Genomic DNA, 27,580 nt, shown 5'->3' on the forward strand with positions numbered 1-27,580 from the left:
AGAAGTGAGATCCAGGTCAGAACAAGAAAAAAGATAGACCAACTAGCAGAATAAGGATTAGAGGTGAACAATTGAAGAAGGTGTAAAGTGTAAAGCACTTGAAAAGTGTGATAGCAGAAACTGGAAGAAATGAGACAGAGATCAACAAACACGGCAGATAGCCAGAAGAGTCCTGTGAAGTGTTAGGAGTCTGGTTTGGAACAAAGATGCTCCACAAAAAGCAAAGAAATAATATATAGCAGGTACTGCATCCCAATAGTATTGTAATGGAGCTTGTAAGTAGGCCACTTTCACTACAACTATACCATAAAGATATTATCAAAATTGTAACTTGCATTTCACAGAGTTTTACTAACATAAAAAAAATGTTTTGTACTGTCATATACAGAATATGTGTTCAAACAAGAATCCAGCATAAGTAATGATAATTTTATTACTTTTCAAATAACCTAATTTTTTTCATATGTCAGATTTATTTAAAATTTAATTGTCTAATTGTAATTACACTTGAAATCACTGACATTAAAATTATTAATTATAAACTCTCAAACTAACTTCAGAAAAGATTATCAATATGTAACTCCCTTGTTATGTAAAAGACTTTCTTTGATGTATGTATTATCTTTATTCTTCTTAGTCAGAGGTTGTTGTATGAAGCTGGTGGGCCGGGAGATGTGAGAGTACATTTTGTATTACCCACAAGTTGTGTTGTGTCTGTAATTGTTTATTTAAAGCACAGCCATTTGAAAAATATGGAATAAATGTGTTAACAGTGTATATGAATACCTAAAACTTTGATTATTTATATTAATACTCGATGTTAAATGAACACCACATGCTTTTGCATCAAATTTAAGTGTACATCGAAGAGATAGGCTAATGCGAAATGGAGGTGGTGGAATTGTCACAGTAGACAATAAACTCAAATTCACCAAGATAGAAATTAAAGCTGCTTGTGAGATTGTTTGGGCAAGACTTTGTATCAAGGATGGGTATAAAATGATAATTGCATCCTGCTACTGCCCACCAGACTCATCTCCTGATGCAACCAAAAACTGTAGACAAAACCTCAGTTCATTTGTACATAAGTTCCCGAATCATAATGTACTCATCAGTGGAGACTTTAATCACCCAACTATCAAAAATGAAAATTACAGTTTTGTTAGTGGTGGGCATGATAAGACATCCTGTGAAACATAACTAAATAAGTTCTTTGAAAACTACCTGCAACAGATATTTCAAAACTCCACACATGATGGAAATACACTGGTGTCCAAAATTAAAGCAACAAAATGCTATTTTCCCATCCTGTGTCTAATTCACAATATAGTCATAGAAGCTGTCAACAGATGTCCGTATGACCATGTTCTGTATGGAGGATGGCATTCCTGTCAATGGGCAACCATGCCACTGATGACATCAGAGGAACTATCAAATGGGACAATGTTTGCCAGGTAGTCCTACATCCATAATCACTGTGTGCACAGTCACAGGTGGTGCAATATGGTACAGAGAAGACACCGATCAGACTCTCTGCAGTGGAGAGCCATAGGAAGATTGGAACCAGAGCAGTTGCAAACTGATGCGGACCTGATGGCCTAATGTGAACTGTTCTGTTGTTTCTCGTACATGGCGACAGTTCAAAGAGACCAAAACTGTATCCTGAAGACAAGGACAGGGTCAACCATGTGTGACATCCAAAAGAGAGGACCATTATTTGGCTGTAAGGGCAAGATGGTACTGTCTTAGTACTGCATGGCAACTGGCAACTGACCTCACAGCATCCACTGGATGAGTTGTATTAAGGCAAATGGTTTACAGAAGACTTTTTAGTCAGAGACTTGCTATATGTGTACCTTTGATGTGTGTTCACAGAAGGGAATGCCTAGAGTGGAGTCATCATCATGCCACCTGGTCAATCAAGCAATGGGCCACAGTTCTTTTCACAGGTGAGTCCTGGTTTGGTCTGGAGAGTGATTTTCAATGGATTTGCATCTGCAGCGAATCTAGAACACAACGTCAGAATGCCAACATTGTGGAAAGAGACCCAGGAGGATCCCCAATGGTGTGAATGGGGATTATATTGACCACTCAGACACCTCTCCATGAAATTGTATAGAGAATCAGTAGAATTTAACTGCTGTCAGGTATCATGATGAGACCTTGGCACCTTAAGATGAGACCTTGGGACCTCATGTGCAGTGGACTCAGACATTGTACTGACGGATGATAATGCTCAATCTCATAGAGCATGAGTGCTTGATGTTCCTTTCGAAATGGAAGATACTGCACACATGGTGTGGCCTACTTGCTCTCCTGATTTGAATTCCATTGAGCATGTCTGGGAAGCACAAGGGAGATGGGTTGCATCACGTCAGCATCCACGAAGCATTCTCCAAGACTTGTGAGCAGCTCAGCAAGAAGAATTGGCATTATTGCCTCAACATGAGATTGATATCATTCACAGCATGCCCCATTGCTGTCACACCTGTATTAATGCCAGGGGGGGGGGGTCACACCCCATACTGAGTGTGTTAACCAGTTTTCAGAATGTGTGTGTAAATCTATTAAGTTGGGAAAAATGAAGAACATTTTTGTCTGCCATTACTCATGTTGCAGTTGTTTATATTCTGTATTATATAATTGTTTCTACTTTACTGTCACCTGTTTATGCTGTTTTGTGGCAAAATAAATGCAACCTAGCAAAATTTCCATTTGATTCTTTAATTTTAGACACCATTGTATGTTGGATCTAATGGCAACAAATAGACCTAAGCTCTTTGATTATGTCCACATTGAAACTGACATCAGTGACCATTACATGGTATGCAACAATGATTACCAAAGTGCTTAGGACAACTAAAACAAACAGAAATGTTAAATAAAATAGATAAAAAACCAGTAGTGTCATATCTCAATGATGTACTTAAAACTTTTAGCACAGGGAAGAAGCACGCAGAGAAACTATGACTCAAGTTTAAAAGAATAGTTGACCATGCACTGGATGGATATGTACCCAGTAGAACAGTTCATAATTGGAGGGACCCTCCACTGTATACAGTCACTGTAAAGAGATTTCTAAAGAAACAAAGACTACTGTATAATAGCCATAAAACAAAGCATAGGACTATAGAGAGAGAGATGTGAAATTAAATACATTTGGGTGTCAAGAGGGCAATGTATGAAGCTTCCAGTGACTACCATAGCAGAAGATCGTCAAATGATCCTCCACAAACCCAAAGAAATTGTTGTCATATGTAAAGTTAGTAGGACCAAAGTTAGTATCCACTCTCTAGCGAATGAAACAGGAACTGAAATTGAGGTTAGCAAAGCTAAGGCAGAAATGTTTAATTCTTGAGGGTATTTTTGTTCTTTCGTTGCAACTACAAAATGTGTGATTCTTTTCACAGGTGTGTTTCACTTCATTGAGGTAAAGCATCATCAGTGGTCTGTAATTATGTAATTAAGTTATGTACATTTTGATTTGCTTTTAGATAAAAAAAAACTGTTCGTTAAGAATAAACTGATTTGTACTTACGGTGATTTTTGGTTGATTTCTCGCTTACGTCGGGAAATGCTGTCTACTAGCACTTTAATAGTACTTCAAGTACACACAGAATGCAGTGGTGTGCATAAAAGTGTGTTATGAAAAACATAAAAAATGCATAGTGCTGCAGAACATCTAAAAATTTGACCAATATTATTATCAGTGTCTAAAGCAGAAAAAAAAAAAAAATGATGTGCCAGCAGATGGCATTTCCCAATGAAAGTGAGAAATCAACCAAAAATCACCATAAGTACAAATCAATTTATTCTTAATGAACTGATTTTCAATCTAAAAGCAGATCAAAATGTAAATAACTTAATTACAGGACACTGATGATGCTTTACCTCAATAAAGCAAAACACGTCTGGTGAAAAAAATCACACATTTTTGTAGTTGCAATGACAGAACAAAAATACCCTCAAGAATTATAACGCAACTGTGGACCTATGGCCACACAAATGAAGAGCTTAATTCTGTTTTCAAACGTTCCTTTACAAAAGAAAACCCAGCAGAACTGCTGCAAGTTAATCCTTGTACCACTGAAAACCTCTACATCTACATCTACATTATACTTTGCAAATCACATTTAAGTGTCTGTCAGAGGGTTCATTGAACCACTTTCACAATAATTCTCCACTATTCCAGTCTTGTACAGCATGTGGAAGAAATGAAACCTATATCTTTCATGTGAGCTCTGATTTCCATTACTTTATTATGATGATCATTTCTCCCTGTTGGTTGGTGTCAACAAAATATTTTCACATTCAGAGGAGAAAATTGGTGATTGAAATTTCATGAGAAGATGCTGCTGCAACAAAAATCAACCTTATGTTTTAATGATGTCCACCTCAAACCCTATATCATTTCAGTCATACTCTCTCCCTTATTTCATGATAATACAAAACTTGCTGCCCTTCTTTGAACTTTTTTGCTGTGCTCCATCAATTAGCTGGTAAGGATCCCACATCACACAGCAGTATTTTAAAAGAGGACAGACAAGTGTAGTGTAGGCAGTCTCTTTTGTAGATCTGTTACATTTTCTAAGTGTCCTGCCAATAAAACACAGTCTTTGGTCAGCCTTCCCCACAACATTTTCTTTGTGTTCCTTCCAGTTTAAGTTGTTCGTAATAGTAACTCCTACAAATTTAGTTGAATTTATGGCCTTTTGATTTGACTGATTTATCATGTAACCAAAGTGTAATGGATTCCTTTTAGCACTTATGTGGATGACCTCACAGTTTTCATCATTTAGGGTCAATTGCCAATTTTCGTACCATTCAGATATCTTTTCTAAATTGGTTTGCAATTTGTTTTCATCTTATGAAGACTTTACTAGTTGATAAATGACAGTGTCATCCACAAACAAACTAAGACAGCTGCTCAGATTGTCTCCTAAATCTTGTATATAGATAAGGAACAGTAGAGGGCCTGTAACACTATCTTGATGACTTTTCATCAATTACTATGAACTGTGACCTCCCTGACAGGAAATCATGAATCAAGCGACATAACTGAGATGATATTTCATAAGCACTCAGTATCACTACTAGCCACTTGTGTGGTCTGGAAATCTAGAAATACAGAATCAATGTGAAATTCCTTGTCAATAGCAGTCAGCACTTTATGTAAGTAAAGAACTGGTTGTTTTTCACAAGAAAAATGTTTTCTAAATCTGTGTTGACTGTGTGTCAATAGACCGTTCTCTTAGAGGTAAGCCATAATGTTCGAACACAATATATGTTCCAAAATCCTGCTGCATATCTACATTAATGATATGGGTTTGTAATTTAGTGGACTACCTCTACTACTTTCTTGAATACTGGTGTGACCTGTGCAACTTTCCAGTCTTTGGGTGCAGATCTTTCATCAAGCAAATGGTTGTATATGATTGTTAAGTATGGAGCTATTGTACCAGCATACTATGTAAGGGACCTAACTGGTATACAGCCTGGCCCAGAAGACTTGCCTTTGTTAAGTGATTTAAGCTGCTTCACTACCATGTGGATATCTACTTCTATGTTACTTATGTTGGCAACTGTTCTTGATTTGGATTCTGGAGCATTTCCTTAGTCTTCTTTGGTGAAGGAATTTCAGAAGGCTGTGTTTAGTGACCCTGCTTTGGCAGCACTGTTGTCTATAATATTTTCATTGCTATCAGTCAGAGAAGGCATTGATTGTGTCTTGCCACTAGCATACTTCACATACAGACAGCATCTCTTTGGATATTTTGCCAGGTTTTGAGACAAAGTTTCATTGTGGAAACTATTATAACCATCTCGCATTGAAGTCTGCACTAAATATCAAGCTTCCGTAAAAGATCACCTATCTTGGCGATTCTGCATCTGTTTAAATAAGTCACATTTTTTGTTGTTTCTGCAACTGTGTTCTGAGCAGTTCTGTGTACAAAGGAGAATAAGCTCCATCATTTGTTAATTTATTTGGTACAAATCTCCGAACTGCTGCTGATACTATTTTTTTTTAAAAAGCTGAACCTGATCTACACTTACATTGTTAATTTGGAAGGAGTGGAGATTGTCTCTGAGGAAGAAGTCCAGTGAATTTTTATCTGATTTTTTGAATAGGTATATTTTTCATTTATTTTTGGAACATTTGGGGATTACAATATTCAATCTCGATACGATAACCTAGTGTTCACTAATCCTTGTATCTGTTTTGATGCTTATTATTAGCTCAGGATTGTTTATTGCTAAGAGGTCAAATGTGTGTTAACAACCGTTAATACTCGCGTGGGTTCATGAACTAACTGCTTGAAATAATTTTCAGAGAATGCATTTAGCACAATTTTGGATGATGTTTTATACATCCTTCTGGATTTAAACATGTATTTTTGACAACATATTGAGGGTAAATTAGAGTCACTACGAACTATAACTGTATAAGTCAGGTACTTGTTTGAAATTAGACTCAAGATTTCTTTGAACCTTTCAGCAATTGAATCATCTAAATTGGGAGGTCGGTGAAAGCATATAATGATTATGTTATTCCAGTTACCAAGAATGACCTTTGCCTGTACTAACTCCCAGGAATTATCTACTTCTATTTCTTGACAAGATAAACTACTTCTAACAGCAACATACATGCCACCGCCAATTGTGTCTAGCCTATTCTTTCAGAACACTGTCAGATTTTTCACAAAAATTTTGGCTGGACTATGTTTCTGACTTTAGCCAGAATTCAGTGCATATAACAATTTGAGCATCAGTGCTTTCTATTAGCATTCGGAGCTGTGGTACTTTCCCAACACGGCTATGACAACTTACAACTGTTATGCTGATGGTTCCTTTATCTATGTTCTTCCTGTGATTGACCCTTTGAGACTGAAGCCCTTTTTGTGCTTTCCTGAGACCCTCTAACCTAAAAAATTGTACAGTCCACATCACACAGCCCCTGCTACCCATGTAGCCACCTCTTCCCTGTAGTGGACTCCTGACCTATTCAGCGGAACCCAAAATCCAACCACCCTACGGCGCAAGTCAAGGAATCCGCAGCCTACACAGTCACAGAACCATATGAGACTCCGCTTCAAACCCTCTACTCAGCTCTGTAGCAGAGGTCTGCAGTCAGTCCTGTCAACTATGCTGCAAATGGTGACCTCTGCTTTTGTCTTGCAAGCAAGACTGGCAGCCTTTACCACTTCTGTTAGTTGCTCAAAACCAGAGAGAATCTTTTCCAATCCAAAGCGACACATATCATTGGTACTGATGTGACCCACCACTTGCAGTTGGCTGTACCTTGTGCTCTTCATGGCTTCCTGAAAGACCTGTTCCACATCTGGAATGGCTCCACAGCCATATCCCCAAGGTGCCCCTCAATGTGCCTGACATTGGAGCTCCTAACTACCAATAATCTCACCCTCTGTGATTGCCTGGATCTTGCAGGCTGAGTGGTTTCCTCAGAAACATGATAGGTGACTGCATCTGGCTGAGCAACAGTGTCAGAAACAGATAGCACTTGGAACCTGTTCATCCGACTAACTGGAGAGGGTTTAGGTGTGGCCCCCAGACAAGTATTTCGCTGACCTCCCACTTGATCATGGGCGATGTGACAACCGAAGTGTGAGCAGTAATTGGGCAGGCCACCTATGAGGACTGATTGGAGGACTCCAACATTCTGGACGTCCATTGAATCCCCAATGCCGGTCCACAACAGTGGCGCCCATCCACTGCAGCTTCAGACTGTGTAACTGAAGCCATCACAGCATGGAGCTGAGAGCGAAGCATCACCAACTTGGCCTGCATCCACACAGCCCCTGCCCATACTAAAGATCATGGTAAACTACACTCAGTCCGGGACTGCACTGCTGCATTGGTCGCAGGTTTGAATCCTGCCTCGGGAATGGATGTGTGTGATATCCTTAGGTTAGTTAGGTTTAAGTAGTTCTAAGTCTAGGGGACTGATGACCTCAGTTGTTAAGTCCCATAGTGCTTGGAGCCATTTGAACCATTTTTGAAACTTCACCACTCAGAAAAACAAACTATCGACACATGCTGTGGAACTCTCCTGTAAACCCCGATGAAAACACAAGAACTGTGTCTGATAAGTTAGATTAATAGGTGGAGATTAAAAAATTGAACTACTGTAGCACTCAGATAAAACTAAATAATTTGTTCCTGATTTGGAACTTCTAATACGCCAGAAAATTGGTTTACTTTCTGATGCAAACTTTCTTTGTCAACAATATGAATAAAATGTAATGAATAAAAAAAAAACCAAGATGGATCAAAATAATTCTTTTTAATTTTTGTATTGGAAATGATACACAAATTCAAGTTTGTCACCTCCATTCTTTAATTGTTTAAGAAGATAAAGAAAAGTGTCGTGGTCCAGTGTATTGTAAAAGCAAGGTCTGGGAAGACATTTTTATTTTTAGATAAAATTTAGTATTTTGAAAGTTTATAATGTTAGATAGTCCATAGCTAATACAGAATCATTGCTGATGATCTGAAATGAATGTGACATATGAATTTTCATCACTCCAAGTATGGTTGCTGCACCAGTTGAAAACACCATCAAAATTAACAGACGTCTCATCTGTGAACAATTCCCCATGGAATCAAACCTGATAAGCAAAATAAGACATTCAACCCTTAGTCTAGTTAAGGATATTCCATTGATACTGCTGGACGCTGTGTTTGAAATCATTTGGTATTATTGATTTCACACATTGCTTATGGTAGTGATGTAACTTCCGTGCCACCGGAACTCTCCATGGTTTTATCTAGATACATTGCGTAAGTGTCTAATTATAAATAGAAGTGACAAAAGTCATGGGATAGCAATATGCACATATACAGATGGTAGTAGTATCACATACACAAGATATAAAAGGGCAATGAATTGGCAGAGCCATCATTTCTATCCATGTGATTCACGTGAGAATGTTTATGACATGATTATGGCTGCTTGATGGGAATCAACTGACTTTGGACATGGAATGACAGTCAGAGCTAGATGAATGGGATATCCCATTTCAGAAATCAATAGGGAATTCAATATTCCAAGATCTACAGTGTCAGGAGTGTGCTGAGAATACTACATTTCAAAACAATGGAGTGGCCAATGGCCTTGACTTAAGAACTCAGAGTAGTGGCATTTGCATAAAGCTTTCAATGCAACAATGTGTGAAATAACTGCAGAAATCAATGTGGGATTTATGATGAACATATCCATCAGGACATTGTGGTGAAATCTGGCAATGGGCTACGGCAGCAGACATCCGAGGCAAGTGCCTTTGATACCAACATGACGTCACCTGCAGAATCTCTCCTGGGCTGACAGCCATATTGGTTGGATCCTAGACAACTGGAAAACCAGTTGGTAAGAGCTGATGGTAGAGTTTCAGCATGGCACAGATCCTATGAAGCCTTCGACCCAAGTTGTCAACAGGGCACTGTGTAAGCTGGTGGGGGCTCCATAATGTTGTGGGCTGTGTTTACACTGAATGGACTGGGTCCTCTGGTCCAACTGAACTGATCACTGATGGTTATGTTTGGCTACTTGGAGACCATTTCAAGCCATTCATGGGCTTCATGTTCCCGTGACAACGTGCCATGTTGCCGGGCCACAATAGTCGCAATTGGTCTGAAGAACATTCTGGACAATTTGAGTAAATGATCTGGCCACCCAGATCGTCTGACATGAATCCCATTGAACATTATGGTACACAACTGAGAAATCAGTTTGTGCACAAAATCGTGCAGTGGCAACACCTCCACAATTATGAACAGCCACAGAGGCAGCATGGCTCAATATTTCTGCAGGGGCCTTCCAACAACTTTTTGAGTCCATTCCATGTTGATTTGCTGTGCTACAACAGGCAAAAGGAGGTTCTACATGAAATTAGGATGTATCCCAAGACTTTTGTCACTTCAGTGTATATTGTTACATTCAATGTTACCGAGGCACTGCTTCAGTTGATTCCCCTGAATGCATGCTACTGATATTTACATTCATTTTCTGAGCAATACATCTTGCTGTGTAAAACATGAAGTGAAAGTCTACATGCTACTCTAATGAATAACACTACATCTTCAACAACTAGTTATGGACTGAAAATACTGCTAAATTCCATTATGGGCACATTACTGACTGTCTGTTGCTTTTCAATGTAGCATCATCAATGTCAATAAGGCATTGAGTTGTTTGTTATGAAACATAAACAATATATGGACATGTGCATGCAAATGAAGTGGTTTAATTTCATTACAACAATATGCGAATGTTATTGTGCTTATTTATCCACACACAATTTCCTACACACTCATTTCCAAGCACTGATTGTTTCCCTTTGTGAAACATTCAGTTTAGGATCTTTCACTATCTGAAAAATTTTGACACTAAGTTCTTGGACTCCTTTCAGAATGTAACAAAAAGACAATATGAACTCTGTGTAGTATGTTTTGTTTGAAGCATCGAACAAAAATCAAAAAAGAATTTGTGAAATCTAAAACCAGTACCCCCACAACAAAAGTATAAAGACAGAGACCAATAGCGAGAAAGATTAGTCATTTTAGGGGCATTCAACAGCAAAAACACCCACAACAAAATGTTAACAAGAGGTAAGAGTCACAGCGCACAGTGGTAGGAATTTAAGGGCAAATTCAGGCACATATGAACAGTTCAAGTTTCTATCATCCTTATTTTATTATCTGTCAAGACAGAAGGCACGACAGTAGGAATACTTTATGTTGTTTTTGTCTGTGAGTAAACTGTTCAATCTGTTCAATTAAAGTGTGTGCATTCTGTATGTGAAAAATGTGAAAATTTTACCAATGAGGAGAAACCTGGAAGTCACCTTATCCTGCCTAAAACCCATATTTTATGGCACTGAAACATTTCATAGCTTGTAGACCTTGTACTAACATATTATACCAGCCATGTAAAGTGGCACATACACTGAAAAATTTTCCTTATCTGTGTGTGCATGGGCCAGTTTACACAAGTATAGTATGCAATTTTATAATTCTATTTATCCAATCATTCCTGCATTGGCTAAAATGTTCTTACAAGCCAAAGTGATTTCACTGACTGCTTGCTTCTCATCTCTGCTCCACTGAGTGGATTTGTTGAATAATTTTAAATATACTTGATGAATAAAAATAGGCAACAATTCACTCGATGAACATCTGCTTCAACTTGTTTTATTGTCACCCATATGAATCACATTATTCTATGGTAAAATATTGTTGTTAAATTAAAAATACTGTAAAATGATGATTGGGTTATACCAAATATGTATCTATATAATAGCACCTCACATGAATTTCATGCATTTGTTCGTGGATAGTTATTGCATTATTCTTTGTTGTGCTCTTTTAGGTGGCTAAGAGATAGGTAATACTGTATTTGGTTGTTACACCATCAGGAATTGTTTGGCAGTGAAATGTTTCAATTCACAATGTTAGAAGAAAGTAGTTGGATATGTGATATATTCTGTGGCTTTTCTGTACTGTACATCTATAATGTTTACAGATTTTTTGGCCTTGATCAATACACTATTAATTTATTACAAAAAATGGATTAAATAAATTTTTAAAAGTTTGAAAATAAAGTACATAAATCTGTTCCTCTTGAGGCTAACATGTTAAGTTGTTGTGCTATTAGGAATTGTTTGGCTCTGAAATGTCCTCTTTTCTGTGGCTTCCCTGTGTTGTACATGTACGATGTTTTCAGATTTGTTGGTCTCTATCAATATAATATTAATTTATTACAGGAGATGAATTAAACAAAAGATTTAAAAGTTTGGAAATGGAGTAATATTAATTTATTCCAGAAAATGGATTAAACAAAAGACATAAAGGTTTGGAAATTGAGGATGTAAATCTGTGCTTCAATAGTGGTACCTAACATGTTAAGAATTTCAGTATAACAAAGAGAATAGTTGCTACTCACCACATAGTGGAAACGTGAGTCGCAGAAAGGCAGAACAAAAAGACTGCTAGAAAGTTAGCTCTCAGCCAAAGGCATTTGTCAGAAATAGACAAAACACACACACACACACACACACACACACACACACACACACACACAGAGAGAGAGAGAGAGAGAGAGAGAGAGAGAGAGAGAGAGAGAGAGAGAGAGAGAGAGAGTGAGTTTGGCTCCAGCTGCCAGAGACTGCGGTAGTGTGTGTGTGTGTGTGTGTGTGTGTGTGTGTGTGTGTGTGTGTGTGTGTGTGTATGTGTGTGTGTGTGTGTGTGTGTGTGTGTTTTCTGTTTTTGACAAAGGCCTTGTTGGCCAAAAGCTAACTTTGCAACAGTCTTTTGTTGTACATTTCTGTGACTCAGCATATCTGCTATATGGTGAGTAGCAACTACCCTTTTCATTATAATGTAACATTCCATGATTTTATGTTAAGAAGTTCAACAACTTAGATTCTTATGATCTGCCAGATATAAGGTCTAGGAATTAGACTATATTTCTCAAGGCACAATGAACAGAAAGCATAAAAAATTATTAAAACCAGTTCTTACAGTATGCAAATGTGGGTAGTGAACTTATATTTTTCTTTGCTGCTAACACAGTGTTATTGTAAAAGCTAGAAGAGGACTGATGAATTGAAATTAATTCATAAAGAGGATGAGGATGAGTGAACTGGAGCTCATGGTGAATTAAATGCTGTTAACAGCTGTGGCCAAGACCATTTTGAGGTTGAGGGACACAGTTCTATTATTCAAAAGCATTTAATAGGATGTTGTGGTATCCAGATCTGCAGACAGCAGGATAGTAATGTATTAATACAAGCAAGTTACCACTGCTGGGTATGTAAATGATTAGAGTTGCAGTTCTCTGTGACAAGCAGAGTGGCCACCAGAGCGCATTACTGTCGTTAATGTTCAATTTTCTTACCACCCCTGGTACTGTATGTAAGGGGGATGAACAGCATCAGATGATGAGTGATTACTGTGAAGAACACTTGTGTAAGACAGCACTGTCAATACCTGACTGTTTGAAAGCGACCTCACTATTGGTCTCCATTTGGTTGGCTGGTTGTGTGGCATTTGGATGTGACAGTGGCTTAAGATTGGACTGTGTGGGAGTCTGAGGACAGGTATACTTCTCATCAAGGTTCTAGTTGACCCTTTCTGATCACCACAAGGCAAGATCGCCACATTATGCACAAAAGCCCAACATAACCTCTTCACATTTGTGCCTGCCATCTGAGGAAAAGTAATGTACTCCCTGCAATATTGTGTGTCATTCTGCAGCTGGCCTAGAGAATTACTGCCCCATTTGTAGGTTGTCATTGACACCACAACACAAATGGGTGTGTTTGGAGAGGTGCCATGGCAGGGATGCATGGTCTGTTGATGAATAGCATCACAATGTGTTCAGAGATGAATTGTACTGCTGCACTATCATGGATGGCCATCATTGGCAAGTATGGTGGCAGACTGGGGAGAGGTCTCATTCTTTCCACTGTTTTGCTTCCAGTGTGGTATTACTCCTGGCACCATCATGTGGGAAGCCATTGTGTATGACTGCAGGTCACACCTAGAAATGACTGAGAGAATGTGTATGGTATGTCAAGGACATCTTGTGTCCTCATGCATTACCACTCTTGTGATACCATTGTTGCTACAATTTTCAACAAGAGAATACTTGCCCACACATGACACATATCTATATGAACTGCCTGTGTAATGGTGAAGAACTCCTTTGGCCAGCAAGATTCACAGATATTTTCCTGATAGAACATGTGTGGGGCCATCTATGAGTTCAACTCCTTCCTCATGCCAGCATATAGGATATAAAGGATATAAGGGACCAGCTTGCCACAGGAAAGGGCACAATGGCATTATGAGACCCTTCCTAACTGAATCGGTGCATGCATTGAGGTCAGAGAGGGTGCAGCCTCATACAAATAGGTGGATTCATATTGCCAAGTTCTTTGTAAACTTGACTTGGTATTGTAATCACTGAAATAACACCACATACTCATCATAACATGAAGTTTCATTTCATTTCCTCCTCCGCTTCTGGATGTTTCACTTTTTTGTCAGGCAGTGCATTTATTCATTTACTGAAGTTTGGCTTTGAATTCAGAGTGTGAGTGCTAGGTCTCTACTTGGAATTAGTGTCTTTCTGATGACAACTTATATTTCCGACTGAGCAACCATGGAAGTTCTCCAGATTATGTACTTCTGGAATCCACAACGAACCTTGCTTTGTTTCTCATATTGGTCTCAATAAATAGAAAAAGGCTTACACATAACAGTGGTGACAAGAAGTTTTGAAATATTCTATACAAAATTGATTCCATTATGAAAACTCTTGGATCAGATACAGCAAAAATTAACCACTCTGCAACAGAAAAGTTATCTTCAAGGGGAATTGCCATCGACAGCAACTACGTAACTTTGCTACCGATGGAAACATTGTTTCAAATAACTCTGCAAACTTTGATTCCAATTAATCAAGTTACAGAGGATATTGTTGCTCAGAAAACTGCATTGGGTGCATGACTAAACAATAAAAGCACTGGCGGACTGTTAAATATTCAATCTCCTCATTCACAACATGTAACTTTTTGGAGTGCATGGTCAAGAGCAGTGATTACCGGTCCTTATTCTTTGAACTCCTTACTCTTGGACATGTGGTTACTGAGAATTTCAGTGATTTGTCAATTTGAGTAAGAGCTTTTTTGTACAGTTTTGGACAAACTGAGGCTGTGGATGGAACTGTGGGACAGAAAACACGAACTGTAAAACATGTTTTCTGAGAAAAGTTCCCTGCATACCTGATCTTCTTGAGAGGTATCTCTATGGTCAGTGTAACAAGCCTGATTTAGTTCCTTGTGACTTTTTTCTTATGAGAGTGCCTAAGCTCCATTGTTTACATTGATCATCCAAGGATCCTTGCACACCTGAAGGAGAATACCCATCAAGCAATAGACCACATACCCATTGCCATCCTCAAAAGACTCAACTGGAACTTCAGAATAATCATCACTCTACAAGTTTCTCATGCCTTTGACTTAACACACACATTAAGAAGGGCCATCAAAATGTAGAGATTTTAAATCCACTATAATCCCTCAGTGGACTATCAATTCATATCTCTCTCCTTGGCCACAGGACATATTTGCTAAAACAAAGGTAGCTGAATTTTTCTATAGAACAGATTTATTTGATTAATATTTACAGGTTTCATTAGGTGAAGAATTCCAAAAACCTGTAGTAATAAATATAGCTTTTGGAGTGTATTAATATAAGAGACTACCATTCAGTACCTGCAGTCTTTCAAACTATTCAGTTGATGTAATTGTCACTGGGCAAAACAGACCCCAGAATTTTTGCAAAATCTGCTAGTTTTGTTTTTTCCTGAAGTGTAATCTACAAAAATTTCAATGTTTAAAACTTAATGTTGATACTCAGTAAAGAGGGCATCACACTCACAAAGAATATATCAAAGACACTGCTCAGTTGCCTCAGTCCTTTAATATTGTTGTGGTCTTCAGTCTGAAGACTGGTTTGATACAGCTCTCCATGCTACTTTATCCTGTACAAGTCTCTTAATCTCTGAGAAACTACTGTGATCTAAATCCATTGAATCTGCTTACCATGTTTATACCTCGGTCATTAATATTAAAGAAACTAAATCTTCTCTTGGCAAAGTTAACTATTCCAATCATTGCATCCCACAGACTGCTGAAGTCACATACTTACTTAATCAGTTCCATATCCAGTGTACAGCAAATGGAGATCATTGTCTTACCCAAAATTCAAGAAAAAAGGACCATTTAAGAAGCATTGCCAACTGACTGGTAATCCTTGAAATGTGACCTTGGTACTTAGATATCAAATTAATACACAGTCTGTCCAAAAACAGACAGAACGTTGTATATGACAAGATTTTTCCAAAGAAGCACAAAAACCATGTGCTGGAAAAAGAAACTATACAGAGTTAAGGATAATCTGGTAAATCAAATCTGCATATGTAATTATTAGTATTAGCAAGCTAATCAGCTTGTAATAAACAGTAAGAAAACCATTGCTCTAAAATTCCACAATGTTCCTAACAAGGACATGTTTATCCCATCAGTCTCTATCAATGACGAACCAGTTGGTAACAATACTGAAACCAAATTCTTAGGACTTTGGCTGCAGAGTAACATCAGATGGAATAAGCATATTGAATATCTCAATGCAGAACTGAGCAAAACATGTTACCTTCTTTGTTCATTAAAATCATGCTGTAGTGAGAAAACAGTATTGAATGCATTTCATGCTTACTTTCATTCTCATCTTACATATGGTGTCACCTTCTGGGGAAACTCTAAAACAGCTAATAGCACTTTTAAACTACAAAAAAGGGCCATTAAAATCTCGTTTGGGTGCAAGCCTAGAGACTCTTGTAAACCCCTGTTTAAGAAATCTGGTATTCCTCCATTACCATGTGTATACATTATGGAAACCCTTTTGTTCTTTAAATTAAATATAATAGGCAAGGACCGGAGACTGCAAAAAAACTGTGATATACATGAGCACTTTACCAGACAAAACAGAAACTTACATATGACTCAAATCAGCACAGCACTGTGCCAAACAGGTACTTTTCACATGGGAGTTAAGCTTTATAACAAACTTCCTGAAAACATTAAAGCTATCACTGAGGTCAATAGATTTGGAAAATCCCTTAAGTCATATTTACAGCATCACTGCTTTTACTCCATTTAAGAATATTTAAATTTATGAAATGTGTTATATAAATACTTAGGTGTAAAGTGTATTATTGTAACCTTAAATATGTATGCCTTTAATGACTTTCAGCCTGTATATTTATAACTTGACTTGTCCAATGTCTTATGCATAAGCTGCTATGTTGACAACAGGACCAATAAGAATACAAATACAATACAATACCGTTTCTCTTAATAACAAAGTAAATGTTCTTGAGTTGCCCTATTTTGTGCATATTCTTTTTATATACAATATAATCAAATAAGAAATCAAACTCAGGTTCTTGTGCCATTTAAACAGGAAGATAAAACACTTTGTAAAGTCTGTAATCAAAATGTATACCTCTCACAATATCAAAATTCTCATCTTTGACTTCCCATACAAGCTCATCATGTATCTGTATTAATAAATGTACGTCCAGTTCAGGATGCTTTAAAAATTCAAGTTCTGTACGTATCATTGCACATTTACAGATATCAGCAGCTGAACCTATAGGGAAATCATACAACATTACTTAGTGTGCATTTAATATGTAACTAGATTTTAAAGCACAATTGCCTGGCATAACATTCAGAAAATGTCTTTCTTTGCTAAACAAAGTTTTTAAAGATTTAACTTCAGAGACTTCATCCAGGTGATAAAACAACAATAGATAAAACAAAACCAGCATTCACATTTTTGTAAACAAAGTCCACTGAATATATTCAGCATTATCTTAAAATAAAAACGAAAATGTAACAGTAAACTTAACAAACCAGTGTTTGCATGGTTAATGAGCATGAGTGGTAAAACCCATATGGAATGATGAATGGCACAAAACAATAATTTCAAATAGTTTCAGTCCTAGAGTTATGCCTCCTCTAAAAAAATGCTAGAAATGTATGTAGAACTACTGTACTTTTTGTACTTCTTTAATTAATACCTCTAGGGATCTCTATAAGAACTAATAGAAACTTTAAAAAAGGACTGGCCTGTGACTTAGTAAATCATCGTCTTGCAGGTACCTCTTTGAAGGCACATGCTCGTCAGGCCAATTGCGATATTTGATAAACCATATGTGCCTGGGTGATTTCCAATGGTAAACAGCTCATATCCAAGTGTGAGCACCTCAACTGTGGTTATGTGTGGGTTGGCAAACCTTGGTTACTGAGCTAGGAGTTCATCGGAGGCACTAGTCCTTTCAGACCACAAGCTTCAGGAATGTTTTAACAACAACTGTGAAGAGTGATGGTGGAACATTGTGTGTCATGAGAAACAGGGACCTTAGCTTAACTGCTTGGATTGTGAGGATGGTATAAAACTCTATTATAAAGTTGTTGATTTCAATATGTGTTAAATATCTGTTCAGAGAGGGGAAATTGTATGTTCCCTGTATCTTCCAGCAAGAGAGTCTATGGAAATCAAAACTCTGATGGCTTCCACTGAAAAGCACCCAAAATTAGTCCTCTTTCTTGGTTACATTAAGAGACAAAAAGGTGCCATGAAGCACACTGTCTGTTGTAAGGGAGGAATTGCTGAGAGCCTTATCCAATCTGATAACCTACACCTCATCAACAGTAGGCATAGACTCATTTGAGCAATACTTTGTAATAATTCTCTTTGTACCCATCATTCATTATTCCCTTGATTTTTTGCAGATACTGTTCAGTTAGATGAGGAGGCCAATTCCCCCTCAAGCGACCACATTCCCTCCAGATTCACTTGCAAAGCGGAGAAGCCCCTGGAAGACAGCTAATGAAATGAGTAATAGGAATATGACTCATTTCAGCAGTACTTTGAAATAATTCTCTTTATACACATCATTATTGTCTTGATTGTTTGCAGGTGCTGCTCAGTGAGATGTGAAGGTCAACTTCCACTCAAGTGACTATATTCCCCTCTAGATTCACTTGCAAAACAGATGTCCCTAAGGAAAGCTAACGAAATTGATGCAAACTGTAAATAAGTGCATACTATTTGACCAGCTCTAGGCTGTTGGTTAAATGAAGAGTGAGCAGTGCTTGTGGTGGAAGCACTATATCAGAAGAATGCTACAAATGCCTTATAGAATGACTAAGAGTCAGTTTCTCATTTCACAGTGCAGGACAGAGTGCCTTGGTTAAGGCATTCCATTTGTGTTTGTTTCTTGCATCAGCCATATTAGTTATTAATTCTTTTATTCCATACAGCAATACAAACTTAGTGGGAAACAAATGCTTCCTGTGTGTGTTGTGCTCTGTGTCTTCACTGATCTAAAATGCATGCTGTGGGAAGGTTAGTAAAAAACTTTGTGACACTGGGTGGTGAGAGTGGGGACTGTCTATTCACTCTTCAGTTTGCACACTGACTATAGGGGTGTCTGAACATGATAACAGTATCCACGATGAAACTGATCACATTATGAGCATAATACACCAGGTCACTAAAGTGTTCAGGCCAATATAAAAGGCACCTTGCCCCTTCCTGGAACAATAACTATTGGTCTGTGATAAGGGACAGGTGAGCAGTACTGAGAAGATTTGAATGCAGAGCACTCACAGATAGTCTCCTGGCCTTTCAGGATGTCAAGGGAAAAATCAAGACAAATCATTAGTAAGACCAAAGAATATGTGCTACACAATTCCTGGACACAATTACAAGTTCTACGAGAGTATATGTGCCATCTGTATGATTTTCAACAGATTATCCTGATCATAATTATCCATGAACCATGGACCTTGCCATTGGTGGGGAGGCTTGCGTGCCTCTGCGATACAGATGGCCGTACCGTAGATGCAACCACAATGGAGAGGTTTCTGTTGAGAGGCCAGACAACTATGTGGTTCCTGAAGAGGGCAGCAGCCTTTTCAGTAGCTGCAGGGGCAACAGTCTGGATGATTGACTGATCTTGACTTTTAACACTTAGCAAAACGGCCTTGCTGTGCTGGTACTGCGAACGGCTGAAAGCAAGGGGAAACTACAGCCATAATTTTTCCCAAGGGCATGCAGCTTTACTGTATGTTACTGTTCGGATCTCCGGACAGGGACTACTCAGGAGGACGTCATTATCAGGAGAAAGAAAACTGGCATCTACAGATCAGAGCATGGAATGTCAGATCCCATAATCGGGCAGGTAGGTTAGAAAATTTAAAAATGGAAATGGATAGGTTAAAGTTAGATATAGGGGGAATTAGTGAAGTTTGGTGGCAGGAGGAACAAGACTTTTGGTCAGGTGAATACAGAGTTATAAATACAAAATCAAATAGGGGTAATGCAGGATAGACACGAAGCTCATGCCTGCTACAGTAGTACAAGTTTATATACCAACTAGCTCTGCAGATGATGAAGAAATTGATGAAATGTATGATGAGATAAAAGAAATTATTCAGGTAGTGAAGGGAGACGAAAATTTAATAGTCATGGGTGACTGGAAAAACTGGTAGATGCGGACCTCGGGGAGGATCAGTTTGGATTCCGTAGAAATGTTGGAACATGTGAGGCAATATTGACCTTACGACTTATCTTAGAAGAAAGATTAAGAAGAGGCAAACCTACGTTTCTAGCATTTGTAGACTTAGAGAAAGCTTTTGACAATGTTGATTGGAATACTGTCTTTCAAATTCTGAAGGTGGCAGGGGTAAAATACAGGGAGCGAAAGGCTATTTACAATTTGTACAGAAACCAGATGGCAGTTATTAGAGTCGAGGGGCATGAAAGGGAAGCAGTGGTTGGGAAAGGAGTGAGACAGGGTTGTAGCCTCTCCCCGATGTTATTCAATCTGTATATTGAGCAAGCAGTAAAGGAAACAAAAGAAAAATTTGGAGTAGGTATTAAAATTCATGGAGAAGAAGTAAAAACTTTGAGGTTCGCTGATGACATTGTAATTCTGTCAGAGACGGCAAACGACTTGTAAGAGCAGTTGAACAGAATGGACAGTGTCTTGAAAAGAGGATATAAAGCAAAACGAGGATAATGGAATGTAGTCAAATTAAATCAGGTGATGCTGAGGGAATTAGATTAGGAAATGAGACACTTAAAGTAGTAAAGGAGTTTTGCTATTTAGGAAGTAAAATAACTGATGATGGTAAAAGTAGAGAGGATATAAAATGTAGACTGGCAATGGCAAGGAAAGCGTTTCAGAAGAAGAGAAATTTGTTAACATCGAATACAGATTTATGTATCAGGAAGTCGCTTCTGAAAGTATTTGTTTTTAGTGCAGCCATGTATGGAAGTGAAACATGGACAATAACAAGTTTGGACAAGAAGAGAATAGAAGCTTTCGAAATGTGGTGCTACAGAAGAATCCTGAATATTAGATGGGTACATCATGTAACTAATGAGGAGGTATTGAATAGGATTGGGGAGAAGAGAAGTTTGTGGCACGACTTGACTAGAAGAAGAGATCAGTTGGTAGGACATGTTTTGAGGCATCAAGTGATCACAAATTTAGCATTGGAGGGCAGCGTGGAGGGTAAAAATCGTAGAGGGAGACCAAGAGATGAATACACTAGGCAAATTCATAAGGATGTAGGTTGCAGTAGGTACTGAGAGATGAAGAAGCTTGCACAGGATAGAGTAGCATGGAGAGCTGCATCAAACCAGTCTCAGGACTGAAGACAACAACAACAACAACGGGTGACTGGAATTCCAGAATAGGAAAAGGGAGAGAAGAAAACATAGTAGGTGAATATGGATTGGGGGTAAGAAATGAAAAAGGAAGCCGTCTGGTAGAATTTTGCACACAGCATAACTTAACCATAACTAACACTTGATTCAAGAATCATAAAAGAAGGTTGTATGCACGGAAGAAACCTGGAGATAGTAGAAGGTATCAGGTAGATTATTTAATGGTAAGACATAGATTTAGGAACCAGGTTTTAAATTGTAAGACATTTCCTGGGGCAGATGTGGACTCTGACCACAATTTATTGCTTATGAACTGTAGATTAAAACTGAAGAAACTGCAAAAAGGTGGGAATTTAAGGAGATGGGACCTGGATAAGCTGAAAGAACCAGAGGTTGTACAGAGTTTCAGGGAGAGCATAAGGAAACAATTGACAGGAATGGGGGAAAGAAATACAGCAGAAGAAGAATGGGTAGCTCTGAGGGATGAAGTAGTGAAGGCAGCAGAGGATAAAGTAGGTAAAAAAACGAGGGCTAGTAGAAATCCTTGGGTAACAGAAGAAATATTGAATTTAATTGATGAGAGAGGAAAATATAAAAATGCAGTAAATGAAGCAGGCAAAAAGGAATACAAACATCTCAAAAATGAGATTGACAGGAAGTGTTAACTGGCTAAGCAGGAATGGCTAGAGGACAAATGTAAGGATGTAGAGGCTTATCTCACTAGGGGTAAGATAGACACTGCCTACAGGAAAATTAAAGAGACCTTTGGAGAAAAGAGAGCCACTTGTATGAATATCAAGAGCTCAGATGGAAATCCAGTTCTAAGCAAAGAAGGGAAAGCAGAAAGGTGGAAGGAGTATATAGAGGCTCTATACAAGGGTGATGTACTTGAGGACAATATTATGGAAATCGAAGAGGATGTAGATGAAGATGAAATGGGAGATACGGTACTGCGTGAAGAGTTTGACAGAGCACTGAAAGACCTGAGTCGAAACAAGGCCCCGGGAGTAGACAACATTCCATTAGAACTGCTGACGCCCTTTGGAAAGCCAGTCCTGACAAAACTCTACCATCTTTTGAGCAAGATGTATGAGACAGGTGAAAAACCCTCAGACTTCAGGCATGAAAATTACCGAATTTCAGTGTAATAAGTCACAGCTGCAAAATACTAACACGAATTCTTTACAGACGAATGGAAAAACTGGTGGAAGCTGACCTCGGGGAAGATCAGTTTGGATTTCGTAGAAATATTGGAACATGTGAGGCAATACTGACCTTACTACTTATCTTAGAAGAAAGAATAAGGAAAGGCAAATTTATGATTGTGGCATTTGTAGACTTAGAGAAAGCTTTTGACAATGTTGATTGGAATATTCTCTTTCAAATTCTGAAGGTGGCAGGGGTAAAATAGAGGGAGCGAAAGGCTCTTTACAATTTGTACAGAAACCAGATGGCAGTCATACGACTCGAGGGGTATGAAAAGGAAGAAGTGGTTGGGAAGGGAGTGAGACAGTGTTGCAGCCTATCCCCGATGTTATTCAATCTGTTTATTGAGCAAGCAATAAAGGATACAAAAGAAAAGTTCGGAGTACGAATTAAAATCCATGGAGAAGAAATAAAAATTTTGAGGTTCGTTGATGACATTGTAATTCTGCCAGAGACAGCAAAGGACTTGGAAGAGCAGTTGAACAGAATGGACAGTGTCTTGAAAAGAGGATATAAAGCAAAACGAGGATAATGGAATGTAGTCAAATTAAATCGGGTGATGCTGAGGGAATTAGATTAGGAAATGAGACACTTAAAGTAGTAAAGGAGTTTTGCTATTTAGGAAGTAAAATAACTGATGATGGTCAAAGTAGAGAGGATATAAAATGTAGACTGGCAATGGCAAGGAAAGTGTTTCTGTAGAAGAAAAATTTGTTAACATTGAGTATAGATTTAAATGTCAGGAAGTCGTTTCTGAAAGTACTTGTATGGAGTGTAGCCATGTATGGAAGTGAAACATGGACGATAAATAGTTTAGACAAGAAGAGAATAGAAGTTTTGAAATGTGGTGCTACAGAAGAATGCTGAAGATTGGATGGGTAGATCACATAACTAATGAGGAGGTATTGAAAAGAATTGGGGAGAAGAGAAGTTTGTGGCACAACTTGACAAGAAGAAGGGAGTGGTTGGTGGGACATGTTCTAAGTCATCAAGGGAACACAAATTTAGCATTGGAGGGCAGCGTGGAGGGTAAAAATCCTAGAGGGAGACCAAGAGATGAATACACTAAGCAGATTCAGAAGGCTGTAGGATGCAGTAAGTACTGGGAGATGAAGAAGCTTGCACAGGATAGGGTAGCATGGAGAGCTGCATCAAACCAGTCTCAGGACTGAAGACCACAACAACAACAATTATAAACTGTTTATGCATAAATGAACCTATTCACAGACACTGTAAATATTACTTAGGTAATGGCAGAACATCATTCTAATGTGACTGCTAATACAATAACAGGAACAGATTCAATGTTTTGCTGTGCCAAAGAGAATGTGGAGAGTGGTAGTTACAATATGATTTCCAACAATGCAGGAGAGTACAAATGCCCTTCCTTCATATCAGAGCTAGAGTATGCTATGTCTAAGGCCAATGACATGGCTGCTAATAGTGACCTGATCCTGTACAGCATGTAGTTACAACTTAAAAGCCAGTCAAAGGAAATTCTCTTTGCAGTTTACACAAAAATTGTGAAAGGGCAATGTAGCTACACAACAGGCGCTTCAATGAAAATAACAATAACTGGGCATTTTCTTCAACCCTGAAAGAACAAACGATGCTACTTGAAGTCATAACACTTTATACAAACCTTGTGGTTGACCTCCCATATTTACACAATCCTTTAAGTCTAAAGAGTTGTACAACTTTACTGCCATGTAACCACTGCTTCTCTCTTATTGAGTAGTGTTATGCTGTAGGCATTGCATCAAGTACCACAATGGCCACAGCCTGTCTAAATGTTTTAAGCAGCTGAATGGTGGGTACCATTTTAAGTCTCAGAGGAATGATATCCACAATGAGGAGCACCATACAATGCTCATTAATTTGAGGAAATTTCACTATTTTTCACTTCACCTGTGGCCTGTGGAGAAATGGGCACATAATACTAATTTTAAGATATATTCTGCAAAAAAAGTTTTTGTTGAATTTAACTGACCTTGTATGTTCAAACTTCAAATTGAAAAAGAAAACTGGCATATTTAGACCTCAGTTTCTATCCAAATCAGGCATGACTACCTCACCTAAGGAACTTAATGACAGAAAACCTAAATACGTTAAACAGTTTCAGTTCCTTAGTCACAGGTCACTAAGAAGTGATATGGTCCATCTGCTTAAGTTCAGTGAAACTTTTAGGTGGACTCAATGCAATTTTATCGGTGTGGGTTATGGATTGATGAGATCTTAATATCTTAAAATCAATTATTATTATACTGATCAATCTTTTCATTATAGCTGCAGGTGTCCTTCATTATAGTTGCATTGTCAGGTAGTAAATACACCATACTAATGAAGCACTCTGTCTTCAGGCCATGAGTGGCCTACCACGACCATCCGACCACCGAGTCATCCTCCATGGAGGATGCGGATAGGAGGGGCGTGGGGTCAGCACACCCCTCTCCCAGTCGTTATAATGGTATTCTTGGTCGAAGCCAGCCCCATGCAAACAGCGACCAAAATCTACGTCATTGTAACAGTAGGATGATGTAGTAAAATGCCTGTTTTACTAAAGCTCACATACGCTGTGGTAGTTTACAGTCATATGTCATATTCTAATTTCTTCTAACATCCCTGAAACACTCTGGTCCTGAGTAAACATATTTAATTACAACTAAAAACATGGAAGAAACAAACATAATAATGAGTGACTTCATAACATTTGCAGGTTGTGAAGAGAACTGACTGACCCACTTAAATTATTCAAAATTTTCACCTAGTGATCTACAGCCATAATGGAGGAACTGAATGAAAACTGAAATTTTCAACTAGAAAAGAATTGAGCAGTTCTATAAAAACAGTGGAATGCTTCTCATTATATTAAATAGTCAGATGACAAATTAAATAACTAAACATTTCAATAAAAATGTAATTAGTGGAGGGATTTGATGGTACATATGCATACTGCAAAAACACTTTTCTAAAGGACTTATCTGTTCAATGTAATTTCTGGTAACTCCACTGTCCAGATGTCTAAGAAATAAAATTTCAAAACTGTGAGATGAAGCATGTGGGTCAGACAGGACAGAACTTCTAAATAATGTTCAATTTATTTATTTATTTAGCAGCTTATGATGTACATTTATGGAGTAAGTCCAAGTAAATTTTACTTGGTCAGTTTTCCAATAAAATATATTACTTTTACTGATTCTAACTATAGTTTTGCTAAGATAACTAATAAATTTTAACCACAACATTTATGGAAATTAACATCATAGTTACAAAATTTTAGATTCTGTAAATGAAATGGATTTTATGAGGCATACATACATAATCTATGTACCTAAATTACAGAACATTTAATTGCAATAATTCTATGCTATGGGTCCATCATTTTATATATATATATAAAAAAATAATACAGTCACTTAGCACATACATATTCTAGATCCCATTTTGTTTCCATTTATAAAAAAAATTAACAGCAATAATACTGTAGAAAAACAAAATCTTTAGATAAAACAATGCTGTTAAGAAGTTAACACATTTTACTTTTCCTTTTCCTCTATACCGGTGTACATTTTTCTTTTAGCATACTATGTTTGCTCGTTTCAGTTATTTTCGTTTGAAAGAAATTCTCTGGTTGAATATTACGGGGTTTCTAATAGCAGTTGTTTGATTGACTGTTTTAACTTATCCTTCGATTTGGTGTTAGTGATGTGTGGTGGTAAATAGTTGTACAACTTTACTGCCATGTAACCACTGCTTCTCTCATATTGAGTAGTGTTATGCTGCAGAATTCTTAATTTCTGAGTGTTTCTGGTGTGGTGGTGGTGTACATCTTCATTTTTGTTGAATTTATCTTTATGATCCCATGCTTGTTTCCTATTATTCTAATTGCTCTCTTTTGTAATTTGAATATTTTAATTGCCTCAGTTGAGTGGCCCCAGATTTCTATACCATAGCTCATTATAGCTTTGAAGTATGAAAAATACACCATGTGCACATCATCTTCAGTTATTAGTGGCTTAATTTGTCTCAGAGCAAAAACAGCACTGCTAAGTTTATTGCTTATATTGGAAATATGGTCTTTCCCTCCTAAGCAACTGTCCACAGTGATCCGTAGAAATTTAGCACTTTCTACTACTCTTTCATCTAGCTCTTGCAAAGTTGTTAGTTCACTTGTTTTTCTTGTTGTTCTCATAATTGAGAATTAACTTATTCACTTCAAGCCAGTGGGTGATCATTTCAACTGTTTCATTACTTTTACTTATGGTCTCCTGTAAGCTCGCCCTCACAGTTATGCTTGTTGTGTCATCTGCAAAGAGTATCAATTCACTGTCTATGTTACAAGGTAACTCATTTATGTATACAAGGAAAAGGAAGGGGTCCTAGAATACAACCCTGTGGCACCCCATGTTTTATATATTGTAGTTCTGATAGCTGTTTCCCTTGATTGTGCGACACTTCCACTGCTTGTTTTCTGTTCTGCAGAAATGACTTTATGATATCAAGAGCAGTTCCTCTAATTCCATAGTGGTGTAGCTTCATTATTAATATGCGGTGATTGACAAGGTCAAAAGCTTTAGATAAGTCACAAAAAACACCAACGGGGATTTGCCCTTGATCTAGGCCTGCAGAGATTATATTAATAAGTTCAAATGCAGCTGACACTATAGATTTTTCCTTCTGGAACCCAAACTATCTAACATTTATGATAGAGTTTTTATCAAAAAATGCCATCAACCTAACAAATATTATTCTTTCTAGGATCTTTGACAAAATGGGAAGGAAGCTAACTGGTCTGTAATTATCTGGGCACATGTGATCACCTTTTCTGAATAGTGGTAGTACTATGGTAATCTTCATTCTATCTGGGAAGTTTCCTTTTTGGAGACATGAGTTCACTAAGTGACAGAGGGCTTTAGTAATTTCCCTAGTTGTTAGCTTCAAAATTTTATTTGACAGGCCATTTATGTTTGTGGATGCTTTATTTTTAAAGTTTCTCTATTATTTTTCTTTTCTCTTGTTCAGTTGCCAGATAAGGGTAACATGA

At 37.8% G+C, this 27,580-nt stretch overlaps 1 protein-coding gene across 1 annotated transcript in view; it reads right to left on the reverse strand.

Moving 5' to 3' along the window:
• The window catches only part of LOC126334788 (DNA polymerase nu-like), a 451,725-nt gene that overhangs the window by 22,959 nt on the left and 401,186 nt on the right, over positions 1–27,580 (reverse strand). The window contains exon 15 of the mRNA XM_049997409.1: positions 17,089–17,235. Coding sequence (XP_049853366.1) covers positions 17,089–17,235 — 147 coding nt within the window. The remainder of the gene's footprint in view (positions 1–17,088; positions 17,236–27,580) is intronic.

The sequence above is a fragment of the Schistocerca gregaria genome, chromosome 2 (genome assembly GCF_023897955.1).
Source record: "Schistocerca gregaria isolate iqSchGreg1 chromosome 2, iqSchGreg1.2, whole genome shotgun sequence".
NCBI classification, from domain to species: domain Eukaryota; kingdom Metazoa; phylum Arthropoda; class Insecta; order Orthoptera; family Acrididae; genus Schistocerca; species Schistocerca gregaria.